This window comes from Podarcis muralis, chromosome 9, assembly GCF_964188315.1.
Source record: "Podarcis muralis chromosome 9, rPodMur119.hap1.1, whole genome shotgun sequence".
NCBI classification, from domain to species: Eukaryota; Metazoa; Chordata; class Lepidosauria; order Squamata; family Lacertidae; genus Podarcis; species Podarcis muralis.
In genome coordinates, this window is record NC_135663.1 from 51,052,731 (window position 1) to 51,065,959 (window position 13,229).

The 13,229-nt window shown below is 40.8% G+C and overlaps 1 protein-coding gene across 6 annotated transcripts in view; it reads right to left on the bottom strand.

The window, feature by feature from the left end:
- Window positions 1-13,229, bottom strand: part of ACSL1 (acyl-CoA synthetase long chain family member 1) — a 148,257-nt gene that overhangs the window by 8,112 nt on the left and 126,916 nt on the right. For 5 of the 6 annotated variants that reach the window (XM_077934269.1, XM_077934270.1, XM_028745023.2 and 2 more), the window contains 10 exons: window positions 11,039-11,138; window positions 10,377-10,555; window positions 8,683-8,715; window positions 8,509-8,560; window positions 8,040-8,113; window positions 6,367-6,444; window positions 2,724-2,858; window positions 2,362-2,496; window positions 1,079-1,174; window positions 136-208 (listed from right to left, as the gene is read on the bottom strand). In XM_077934269.1, the coding sequence (XP_077790395.1) occupies window positions 136-208; window positions 1,079-1,174; window positions 2,362-2,496; window positions 2,724-2,858; window positions 6,367-6,444; window positions 8,040-8,113; window positions 8,509-8,560; window positions 8,683-8,715; window positions 10,377-10,555; window positions 11,039-11,138 (955 nt within the window). Of the gene's footprint in view, window positions 1-135; window positions 209-1,078; window positions 1,175-2,361; window positions 2,497-2,723; window positions 2,859-6,236; window positions 6,315-6,366; window positions 6,445-8,039; window positions 8,114-8,508; window positions 8,561-8,682; window positions 8,716-10,376; window positions 10,556-11,038; window positions 11,139-13,229 lie in introns of all 6 variants that reach the window. The other variant, XM_077934271.1, reaches the window with a different exon arrangement.

Here is a 13,229-nt window from a genome sequence, read left to right on the forward strand (position 1 = left end):
ACTACTACTGGAAGCAAGACAACTTTCCTTTCCTTGCACTAACAATCCATAAACTTCTTTGGAAGGCTCACTTCATGCTTGAGTTACCATGCCATCTTTTTAACAACGTTTCAAGAAAGAACACAGAAGCCCTACCAGCGGTCCAGTCACCAGGTACTGTTAGGGAACATCCAGCTGTGCATTCTGTCTGTCCATAGCCTTCATAAAACTGTTAAACAGAGTATAGCAATTAGCCATTGGAGCTTTTATAGCCCCTCTCCTATTCTGTTGTTTCTTTAACACAAAAAAACAGAACTGTAGGCAATATGCAGGCTAAGCTTTTAGAAAAACCCTGTACAAATGTAGGATTCATTTTTGCTAAGCCATCCATGGTCTCTCTACCCTCCTGCACTACCAATATTTTCAGTAAGAATTCCAACATATGCAATCATTCCTACAGAACTGTCTTTAGTGAGTAATCACAAGTCTCATAGCTTTTGTTAGAACATTTGAACAAAATCCCATCTGCTTTCAATTTGGAACGTTTTCTGAAATACATTCTTGCAGTTTTAATAATAAACATTAGCATCCAGCCCCTGGCCTAACATTATACCTAAAGGCCAAACACACTGAATTGTGGAAGCACATCTCTCTCTTTTAAGTGTGCATTGGGAATGGGAGATTTCCACTCATGGGCATAATGCTTTCAGAAGGACAGGCATGTAAGTCTGTTGCAGCAAAATCAATAAGTGGCCTTGTGTCACCTTACGACAAACCAATTTATTATGGCATAAGTTTTCATGGACTACTGTCCACTTCATGGAAATACCGTGCTATCAAAAAGAGAGCTAGTTTTTGGTAGTGAGGCATCTAATGACATGTTACTAGAAGTGATCCCACCCCCCAAATACATCCTTAGAGTGAGACAACCTGCACATCAGCTTCTCCCCTACTCAGATTCTACTCTTTTTGGTTATACTTTAACACTATGAGGAAAGTATGGCGTTTATACTCTTGACATAAAAAAAAAAAATGCTTTAAGGAAACTACGAAATAACAAGTAGAGCAGATTTACAGTTCAGTCACAGTCCAAACTCACCTGACAACCAAGAGCTGCTCGTAGGAAGGTCAGTACATTGGCAGAAACAGGAGCTGCTCCTGTTATCATTAGCCTGACTTTTCCTCCCAGATTTGCCTGAAAAGAGAGGGGGGGAGAAGTGTCCACAATTATTTTCATTCCAACAGTAGCATCCAGGAAAAAGCTATGGTGAGTGGCACTTGGATATACATCTCAATGTGACTCAAATGTGCAAATCCCATTGATGGTTTCTATGTACATGTGAGTTAAGTGAATAAAGAGATTATTCCTTAGAACAGTATTCACTGTACCACTGGCTGCCTTGTTAATTCACCATTTGGAGTTGTTCCATGACACAGCAATGAAGATCAGTGGCCATTCTAAAACCAAGCATGTACAGTAGAAGGCAATTTTCATTTATTTAATTCATTTATTAAAAGTATATCCTGCCCTTCCTTCCAAAGGAGCTGAGGGCAGGATGACTGCATAATAAATTAATGTGTAAGTGGGCCCCATTTGGCAATTCTATGCCAGGAAAAGAGGAAGGCTCTTTACGGGGATTGTTTGAAGCCATCCTCTTGAAAGTGGATGTTTCTGCCATGCAGGGTGTACTTGTACTCCCGCTTCGACTACTGCAATGCGCTCTACCTGGGGCTACCTTTGAAGGTGACCCGGAAACTACAGCTAACCCAGAATGCAGCAGCTAGACTGGTGACTGGGGGCGGCCGCCGAGACCACATAACACCGGGCTTGAAAGACCTACATTGGCTCCCAGTACGTTTCCGAGCACAATTCAAAGTGCTGGTGTTGACCTTTAAAGCCCTAAACAGCCTCGGCCCAGTATACCTGAAGGAGCGTCTCCACTCCCATCGTTCTGCCCGGACACTGAGGTCCAGCGCCAAGGGCCTTCTGGCGGTTCCCTCATTGCGAGAAGCAAAGCTACAGGGAACCAGGCAGAGGGCCTTCTCAGTAGTGGCGCCCGCCCTGTGGAACGCCCTCCCATCAGATGTCAAAGAGAGAAACAACTACCTGACATTCAGAAGACATCTTAAGGGAAGTTTTTAATGTATGACATATTAGTGTATTTTTGGTCTTTGTGGAAGCCGCCCAGTGGCTGGGGAAACCCAGCCGGATGGGCGGGGTACAAATAATAAATTATTATTATTATTATTATTATTATTATTATTATTATTATTATTATTACTACTACTACTACTATTACTATTACTACTACTACCCAATTGCTTCTGCCCCCTCCAGTGAGCACACTATTTTCATTTTCAAAAATGCAGGGCTATAGTTACCTGTATTTTACGGAAAATCATTTTATCCCACAGGCTGTTATTTCTAATTATGCCACTTCTAAGTTCCGCTTCTTTCCTCTTGGAAGCAAAATCCAATATCCACCGCTTAAATGAAGTATTTGCTTGGCCAAAGATCTGAGAAGAGAGACCATTTTTTATTATGTTTGCAGCAAAAAATTGCATGGGTCATTTACTGGCTTATTGATACAGGTTCACCGAGCAAATCCTAGAGGCAACTTTGCTTGCGATGTCTGTGCTGATGGCTACAGGCAGGTTCACCAAGCTGCAAAGTGTGCTCTTCTGAATTTGTAAGGGGAGTGAGAAGGAAAGCACGGACTGGATTTGATTGCTCGTGGACTTACTTTATCAAACATTCTGTTCAGCAGTCTTGGCACAACTGGAAACACTGTAGGCTGCAAAGTTTTTAAGTCATCCATAAGTAGCCTGATGTCTCCCTGGAAAAATCCTATCCGAGCTCCATGGCAGAGAATCACGCACTGTTGAATGACACCATATAGATTATTAAAACCAAACCCACCTGGCTGGACAAGTAGATTTGCCCAAGTTAAAAATTAGGGGCATTCTGCATATTTTCTAAGTGTAGTTTAAAGCATTCTTTACACTCTTCTGGCATATCACAAGTTTAACAGCTTAGCCATAGCTAGACTCGGACCAAGTATCTTTACCAAGAAAAACAGTGCTGTCTAAGCAACTTATTTCTATCATTTTTTGCCTCACACACCCAACTAAAACAAAAGTTACGGTCCTCAATATGTTCTGCACCCCAATGCCAATGAGCATGCAAATGTTTGACTAGTCTGGTTCATACTGTGTTTCCTGCCTCACAATCTAGCACCAAGATTGGTAAATCTCATCCTTAACTCAGTCAGCAAGTTTGTGGAATTTCTTGCTGGGTAAATGTTGTAGGAATTACACATCTTGCTTGGCGAATTAGCCTGGAGACATATGGCTAAAGAGATCAGCAGGCACACCAACGTTTTTTCACTGGTCTACAATAGAACTGTATGTTTCAACTTTTGGAATGCACTGAAGGCATTCAGAAAGCATTAGAGACAGAGGATGAGACAATCTCACTTAAAATACACAGAACAGTGCAGTGCTTCTCAACCCCCCCCCCGACCCACCAGTAGGTTGTGGCTGGATCCAAGGTGGCTTGCAACAGGAGCACTACCACCATGCAAATGTATGGTCAAAGGTTAAGAGGTGGGTCTCCAAATGCATGTTTGGGTTAAAAGTGGGTCCTGGGTTCTCTAACACTTGGGAACTCTGAGTAGAGACAAGAAGTTACAGTCATGCCTCGGGTTAAATATGCTTCAGGTTGAGCATTTTCAGGTTACGCTCCGTGGCAACCCGGAAGTAATGGAACACATTACTTCCAGGTTTCACCACTCACGCATGCGCAGATGCTCAAAATGGCATCAGCACATGCACAGAAGCGGCGAAACACGACCTGCAGATGCGCAGTTGTGTGTTACGTTCTACTCAGGATGCGAACGGGGCTCCGGAAAGGATCCCGTTTGCATCCAGAGGTACCACTGTGCTTTGGCTAAGCCAAAAGTCCTGGCTTGCCTTTTCTGTATTGGATATAAAGAGGAACAAGTTAGCTAGCTAGCTAGCTACAAAGGCTGAAGACACACTAGTGTGCTATGCTACACTTTCCAGAATTGAGAGAAAGGAGAGAAGCAAAATGAGATCAAGCCCCGATTATTAGTGTTTTGAACTAAATGCTTACCTAGGAAAGTGTGTTCTATTTACAATGCCTTACTGCCAGTCAGAACATTCTTCCACTGGCTCTTAAAAGTAAATCATTTCATGCTTAACAAAAAAACAGGTTTGGTATCCGGAAACAAGCAGCAAATGTTCAGCCACTATTTCTGGTGCCAATCTTTCAGTCTGCTTCAAAATATTACACACTTAGCACAAACTTTTTATAAAGTATGTATGCTTTTAGTGAAACTTGTGTCTATATGTGCCCATGCAGCTTGCACTAGTGGTTTGAGTATGTGTATGGCTATCTACATTAGAGCAAGGAGGAAACCAGAAAACTATCAAAACCTCTACTTTGGAGCTTATTTGAATGGCTCAGTGCATTCTTTACACACCGGCTGAAATCAGCACAATCAACTGTAAAAAGAATGGTGTACGGCTGGGGCAGGGAAGAGTGCTATGGCACTGAAAGACTCTACTAGAAGGGTCAACATAGGCAAGAAGTTCATTCAGGGGGGGCTCCGCTAGGGGCGCCTTGGAAGATGGCCGACAATACCATTTCTCCAGCTCACACGAGGTAATTAAGGGGCTGAGATGGGAGTAAATCAGCCTCCCGTATTTCTTCCCGGTGTAAGGGAAGATGCAGCCTTGTCCGTGGTTGTCCATAAATCACCCCTGAGTTCGAAAGAAGGAGGGGGTGAGGGCACTGGACGGAAAGCCCTCAAGCGAGCTCGGATCTCCCGGACGCTGTCTCCAAGAGTGACCCAAGTTGCATTTCTTAAGATGAAAAATTGGATATAAGAATTATTGCACATGCTTCGAGTGAAGAAAAGGGTACGTTAGCTGCTAATTAAGCCTGCCACTGAGAAGTTAAGAGTGATGGATTGGATTGGAAAGAAGATAACATCAAAGAACAGCATCTAAGCCAGTATGTTGGAACGGAACGGAAAGGAGGGGATAAAACTTTTTCTTTTTTTATTACAATACTGCCTAACAACCCCTCTCCTAGAAGAACCGTCAATACAACCTATAGCAAGTGAGATGGGAAAATAAACTGTGTGGAAATAAAAATATCAACTAAAGTCTTTGTTTTTTGAAATATCTGGAAAGAAAATAAAAGGCTCTCCTGTGACGCAGTTTTTAATCGGGATCCGTCATTATGAGACAGGCTATGCTGCAGAGATTGATAGCCATAGGGGGAGGTGAGCCATTACTTTGTTATCATGTTTGCATTCTAAGATCGACTTGGCAAGTCTTCCCTGGAAAGGCTAATTTATGGTGCAACTTGTCTGGGAAAATTAATGAGCAAACGCCTAGATTCTATTTCATCGGAAATGAGAAAGATGGCGTCTGCCACCCGAGGAGGACTTTTGGATGGATTCGGCATAAATAAGAGCGTGTGAAGATTTATTGCAAACAAAAGACTTACCAGCTTTAAAAAAAGGGAGAGCCATACAAAGTTCACACAGAAGCATAATATTGCTTACTTTAACTCGCCTGTGGAAACAACTCAGAGGCTATTAAGAAGAAAAAGGATAACAACAAGAAGATTGAAAGATGGGACTGGTGAACACTAAAAGCAGCAGAAATATGAGATGATTGGACCCTACTGAACTCGAAGCATGGGAACCCCCAACAAAAAAATTTAATTTGGCAAAATATTTGGACTTTATTATATGTATTGTTATAATTTGGAATAATTAATGTGATATGATTGGATTGTTAAAATGGAAAACTTAATACAATTATTATATATATAAAAAAAGGAGTTGATTCAGAAAGTGTAGTTTTTATATGCACAGGACAATTAGTGAACAAGATTATTCAAGCTAAAACTGAAGCAGAAACATGCCTGCTACAGACATCTATTTTTAATGGCATCCAACTTTGGTTTGTTAGAAGGGCCTTGGCTATCTAGAAAACTTTCTTAGCAACTTGTGTCATACTATTGCTATGTTTTAGCTATTTGTGCTGTACTATTAAGACTAGAAGTGCAGCAGAAATCTTGATCAGATTAGGGAAGGGAAGCAAATTTACACTAATTTTCAGAGTTCAAACATTTTTAAAGTCCCATTTGGTCTACAGAGGCTTACTTACTTGTTGGCAGGCTGACAAAAAAATGCTTCCCCACAAAGAAAGAGTCTTACCTGCATAATTCTTTCAAATGCATGTGCAAGAGGCAAATAGGAAATGTGTGTGTCTCTGGCACTCATTATATAGCCACTCTGCAAAAAGAGGACACTACTTAATTGTTACATAGAAAATACAGGTTCCTACCTCCACAACTCTCTCAAACATGTGGGCCAGAGGCAAGAAGGATATTAAAATATCTTCTGTAGAAGGAAAAACTGCTTTCTGTCAGTGGAAACACCAATAGAAGGAAAGAAAGAGAAAAATGTAAGAGTTAAATTTGTTTAGTGCAAGAACAGATACCCGAACACATATTTATCCCAAAGTCCATCTTTTTAATGGTTAACCTTGAATTTTTAAAAAGAGTTGAAACAAAGTTTGGTCTTTTGATTACAGTATTTTTTAAAAGTTGCTGATGTTGAGAAGTTCCAAGTCACCAACTTATTCCCGCCTGTTATTCCATGTCAGTTCCAAGTCACCAACTTATTCCCGCCTGTTATTCCATGTCAGTTCCAAGTCACCAACTTATTCCCGCCTGTTATTCCATGTCAGTTCCAAGTCACCAACTTATTCCCGCCTGTTATTGCATGTCAGTTAAAACAGAACCAGTACACCTGTCCACCAAAGCAACTGGAAAGAATGCAAGCTACAAATTAAACAAAAAACCAAGTTAGCTGATCAAGTTAATCTGGAGACTATTTTCTATACCACATTGCCCTATCAGCTGCAAAGTGTGGTTTGAAAGTTGTGTCAATCATTTCCAGTGTGGCTTTCACAGCTAACAAGGTTCTCGTGTCTAATCCTGGGTTATTGATAACAAGCATATTAGAAAAGTTTTTTCTTGCCTCAAGGTCACATGAAAAACTGGATAAGTGAGAACTTCTATTACCAGTATATGAAAAGTTAGATAGGAACATTAGATATAAAGAGCTGAGGGCACTGTCCAATCATCCCTCGATTGGATCCTCCTTCTTAATGCAGCACTAAACCGACTGATCCACTTGTTATTTAAAAAAATAATCCAGATATCTTTTGATAATGTACTTTATGCGAGAGCTCTTCGAATCAGGCAAGTAGAGAAGCAATAATACACTTGGCTATAGAGTTAACACTAGGTTACGTTAGCTAGAATTAAAATATGTGGGGAAAACTGGTGGAACATTCGTTATAGAGATAAGCTTCATGTCAGATAGCATCTGGCCCAAATACCATCTCAACCATCAAATGTCAGTGGCCTTAGGAAAGCCACTCATTCATGTGGAAGCACCGGCCCACCTTATATTATTGCAGTAATTCTTACAACACTGTGCTGAGCACTATAGCACTTAGTGCCATAAGGCAATCTGAAGTATTAAGAAATTTAGCAGACACACCTATGTTCTGGTTCCCCTTACAATTAATTTCAGTGAACCTTCAAGACAGGGTGCATTCTAAACCCAACTATAATTAAGATTAATTCACAAAGCAGCCTTTCCCATCTACTACCCCTCCAGGTGTTGTTTGACTACAACTCCCATAATCCCTGCCAACCTGCCATGCATGTTGCAAGTAGGAATCGAAAACATCTGGAAAGTGCCAGGCTGGGGGAGACTGCCACAGTGTCCAAGTATTAAATAATCATTGGGCAGCTTTGTGTTGTTGTTGTTTTAAAAAAGACTGCTAACAAAGTTTTAATTGTGCAATGCAGTTGTCTATCTCCAACAGTTTGGTTATAACATGTTTCAGAAGCTCAAGGGATAGTACATTGTGGAAGGTCTAGCTGCTTCCATTCCAAGTGAGGTACACTCTAAGCTTTTAAAAACTCAACCATCACACTTTACCTCTGTAGCTTTCACAAATGCCGACATATTGCTCACTATATTTTGGTGAGTAATCATTGCTCCCTTGGGGTTTCCTAGAGGAAAAAAGGTGTTAATATATGTATGTAATAGTGAATATATCCAGTTTCTAACTAAGCTGCTGAAAACGCTTGTATACATATGCAAGAGCTTAAGAATGATAGGTTATACAATGAATACACATAATCCATCTTACTTCCTTAAATGTCCTACCAAATGTGAAGAGAAATCCAGGATATGGGCAAGGCTGGATAATTTCCCCTACCTCCAAAACCTTTGTCTTTCTCAGCAGCCTAGACATACAACTGAAGTCTGTGACCCATCAAAAACTAGGGCTCATAGCAGTTTAGTATAGAATCTGCTTTTATAGCATTAAAGTATCTCAAAATTCTAATCTCACTTCCCCAACCAAAGAATGTTGTCTCCCCATTACAATACTTCTAAGGTATACCTGTAGTTCCACTGGTGAAACAGATTATGGCTAGATCTTCTGGTTTTGGAAGCTAAGAAGAAGAGTAAGAGATTAGACTAGCAGTCTGTCTTTAACAACTGATCACACACACAGTTTGAAAGGTTTAAAAAAATGTAAACTAGAGTTTTATATTAGAATCTGCATGATACTTACTACAGCTTTGTGTTTGTGGACTCTTCCCAGTGCCTTTAAGGAAGACAGGAAGGAGAAAGAGAAAGAGATGGCAAGTTAGGAAGCTAATGACGGTTGGGATTTCCATAGCTCTTACTTTAAGCTCTCTCAGGAGCAGCAGTGAAAACTACTTTTCATTCATAGGTTTCTAACCAAGGCTCAACTATTTGGAAGGGAAAGCACAATTATTCACCTAGCACTTAAAGCAACGACAGCTTTCCTCATTTATAGGCTATACACTTGGACAGGTTTTAAACTCAATTAAGTTTCGGAAAGCTGGCAAGGCTTATGCTCTGTACTCATCAAATGCCCGCAGGTTCTGACCTTTCCCCTCCCTCGGTGAACTAGAATTGGAGCACCTCCAGTGGGAGCACAGTAAATTTTGTTTGATTGCGTGCAGTTGATTCAGGACAGATCTGAACTGGCACAACATACAACTAGTAGTAAATTCCACCTTGGTATATGCATGAGGTAACTTAGAAACACTGCTTGTTGTGGTTTTCAAATTTGTCACTTAAAACTAAATAAATAAAGGAAAGCTCCTTCCCTGAATGAAGAAAGGCTCATGCTGGTAATCAAGCATTTGGAAATCCACACCCTAAACTTCACCTCAGGACACAAGCCAGAAATTATTAAACTGGTTTAATATTAAGTTTAACAGTGCTGCCTCTGGCCTCTTTAGTTTTCTGAATGTTGCCATTGGGCTGGGGAGCAGAAATGATTTGGCAAAATATTTGGACTTTATTATATGTATTGTTATAATTTGGAATAATTAATGTGATATGATTGGATTGTTAAAATGGAAAACACTCAAAAGGAAGTACTTCACACAGCAAATAGTTAAACTCTGGAGTTTGCCTGCATAGGAGACCATGATGTCCCAACCTGGAGGGCTTTACATAAATTCATGGATAAGGTCATCAATGGTTGCTAGCCATGATGGCTACATTCTACCACTACTGTCAGAGCCCTATACTTTTGAATACCAGTTCCTGGGCATCACAAGTGGGGCAAGTGCTGTTGTGCTGAAATTCTGCTTGCAGGTTTCCCACAGGCATCTGTCTGGCTATTGTGAGAACAGAAAAGCTGGTCTATATGGGCCTTTGGGCTGATCCAGTGAGCTTTGTCTTGTGATAAAGAGTCTCAATTGACTTGCCTAATCCTAACTGGGAGCACATAGGCATCAGCGCTAGACACTCGGAAGCTGGATATTTTTTCATGCCATCCAATTAAATGTTCAGGCTCCTCGAAAGTCAGACTTGAAAGCTTACTGGAGAACTACATTACAGAAGCACAAAGTACATTTGGAGTATGGATTTGTGCACAAGACCTCTGATCTTTGTTGCAGTGACACTTTATAAATCAGGACTACAGGTTCTCGTTAACTTTTTTCAAGTGTGATTCCCCCCCCCCCCCAGAATTGACACAACCTTTGAACCAGTTATACTAGGTTGTGTATCTTTAATCTTAGCAAATGTTTAGTACCATGTTGTGAAATACTAATTTGTAAACTGGCCAGGAGATCCAAGCTTTTACACAACACAAGTCCAACCTTTATCCTTTACCCTGTTGGTCAAAGATCAGCATTTTGTAACTTGCTAAACTTTGCTTCTTTCTTCCCTTGATTTTGATGTATCATCAAAACTAGTGGCTGTCCCATAAACTACTTCGCTCACCTCAAATTCTTTCATGCTGATTACATCCACTCCACATTTCTTTCCACGAGTGGCAAGATCACTCTCAAAGGGATCCATAATCACAATTGTCTTGAGGACAGATATTTCTCCTTTCTCGATGTTATCCAGCAGAAGCTTCGCCTTTTCAGGCTTATCACAAAAAACCAATGCTAAGTCAGCTAAAATTGGGAAGAAAGGGGGCAAAGTTATTAAAATTTGAATAATTAGAATCAGCTTACCCTCACCCTGTCTAGTCTACTTCTGCATAGACAAAAGACTATGTCACCAAGGTTGGGAGTAAATTGCATATTGTACACTTAAGTTTGGCGCTTTTATTTTGCTGCAGGGATCTCATTGTATGTAGGGCCATTCCAAGAAGGCTCTTCAGGCTGCTCCTTCTCCAAAGCCATTATACCCCAAAACAGACTGTCGGAATCGATGGATTCACTTCCTATAGTCAGCAAGTCCCTGTGTCTACTCAGCTATTAAAGGCTACTTCATCTTACCTACTGCTATTCTGCTGCTGTAGCAGCTTTCAAAAACAATTCTGCAAAGAACTCTACAGCTGAAAAGTTAGTTGCATTCTGTGATGTTTAGGTTATGGTGGGTAGTGATTGTATTACAGACCAGTGTATTCAGTTGTTGAGGAATGCAGAATATACCTTTATTTACAATGTAAGTAATAGCTTCAGTTCCAAGGGTGTCGTAGAGGGGTACAGCCACCATAGAGTAAGAGTAGCATCCTTGTTCAATGATAACCCACTGCAAGAGAAGCAGAGTTAATATAGTGCTTATTTGCCAAGCACAGATGCTACAGCCAGCTGGCCTGGTTTAGGTATTTTCACACTAGCATTCAAACAGTGACTCAAGTATGCCAGTGTCAGCCTTGTTTGTTTGCAAAGCAAGCTGCTGCCATCAACTGAAGTACGCAGCAGTAAGGAGAAAAGTCAATGCTTTTGCAATTCAAGTTTCCTTTATGAATACTGTCATGGAAGCTAAGATGCCATTCACGCAGCTATTTCCAGCTTGTGATCAGTGCTGTTTAGCCAGCCCATGCATGCAAGTGTTTGGCACAGATTTGTTGTTATGATAAGTTACAAGCCAGCTTTTGCTGATGCAGTTTGTTGCATTCTGCATGTGCATAATAACCATTTCAGTCACAAGCTGAAAGTCTGAACAGACACCAAGATAAGGAAGAACTATTACCCCCCAACACACACAAACAGTCCTGGAACAGTCTGTTAATATATCATTGGAGTTGGACATACATATTCGTGTTGAAATATTTTGTAAGTCTGGAGTACTGAAAAAAAGAACATTACAGTGGAACCTCGGGTTACAGACATAATCCGTGACAGAGGCACGTCTGCAACCCGCAGCTGCATCTGCACACGCGTGTGACGCGATTTAGCGCTTCTGCGCATATGCGAGCGGTGAAACCCAGAAGTAACCCTTTCAGATACTTCCAGGTTTCCCGCGGCCCGCAACCTGAAAACATGTAACCCAAAGCGTTTGTAACCCGAGGTACCACTGTACTTCTGCATCTTGTTTCTCAGGGTTACTTCACATTGCCCCTGTGGGAGGAACTAGACATAGTAAACACAGGTCTGCTGCTGAAAATGATATAAAGAGTTTCCCTCTCCTCTTCTTTGTAATACAGTACTGGGAAAGTGTGGTGAGATCACATCATACATTTGGCAGCTGCAAGGGCATGGAGTGGTTAAAGAAGGGCTATTGCTCCACAACAGTCGTATCTACTTCCATCTTGTATACAGGTGTTGCTATCAAACCCAGTTCCCTGCCACATGAATTTGTTCAATACAAGCATTTACAAGAACACATTACAATTCCTTATGCATGTAAAAAGCAATCACTTGTACAAAGAGTATTTTAATGCAATGTGCATCAGGAAGTGCCATCGGAGGGCACTTCCATCATATGTTGCCATGAACCTAAAGGATAAAGCTGATTTAAGCAAGTAATAAGCAAGCTAACCGATGGTTAAAGCTAAGCCATATGCTAATGCTTTCTTAACTAAAGTCCCAGATATTTTCCACACCTATTTCTCTATAATGTGCTGTATTGTATTACTGGATCAATCAGTTCAATGGAACACCTTTCCTAAAGAGTAGCACATTAGATTAAGAGATAATGTTGGAAAAAACAAATGCCAACAAAAACAATGCAGGAAACAAACTCCCTGAACTAGTATTGAACTGGAAGAAACATTTGGTATCTTAGCTACCACAGTTGTTATGACTCAGTTTTGTGGTCTGTTAGTATCAAGTCTTAGAGGCTTGCATTGTCTGCAGTTCACAATTCAAATTTCCATAAAGGGTGCATATGAAGGAACAGTCTCCCTCTGAAAAACATCTCAGTTATAAAGCTATGTACGTACAAAGGATTGCTGAAAGTTAGCTAATGAGCAATTAGTTCCACCCTGGTATGAGCTTGGTTGCATAGTAGGGCTTGGTATGAATTCTTCTTATACATTGTGCAAGTTTATAGGTGCACTGCATTACAACACTCTTTGTACAAGTTTTTTGTTTTCTTTTACACACATCAGAAACGTCAATGCATTCTTAACAACAGAATTTGTAAGTGCATATCCAGGTGTGTAAGAGTTGATATTGCAACTTAGGGCTCGGCAATATCTGGTTTTCAACATCATGATATATCAGCAGCTAAATATCAGTATATGCTGATATATCACAGTGTCTGAAAAGTATCTTGTCTGCTTCTTCCTCCCCACCTTAGGGGAGGAAGAAGCAGCCGAGATATATCACCCAGCTTCATACTGCTCTGGTTCCTGCAAGGAAGAACAGTATGGGGGCTTGATCAGCTGAGGGGTGG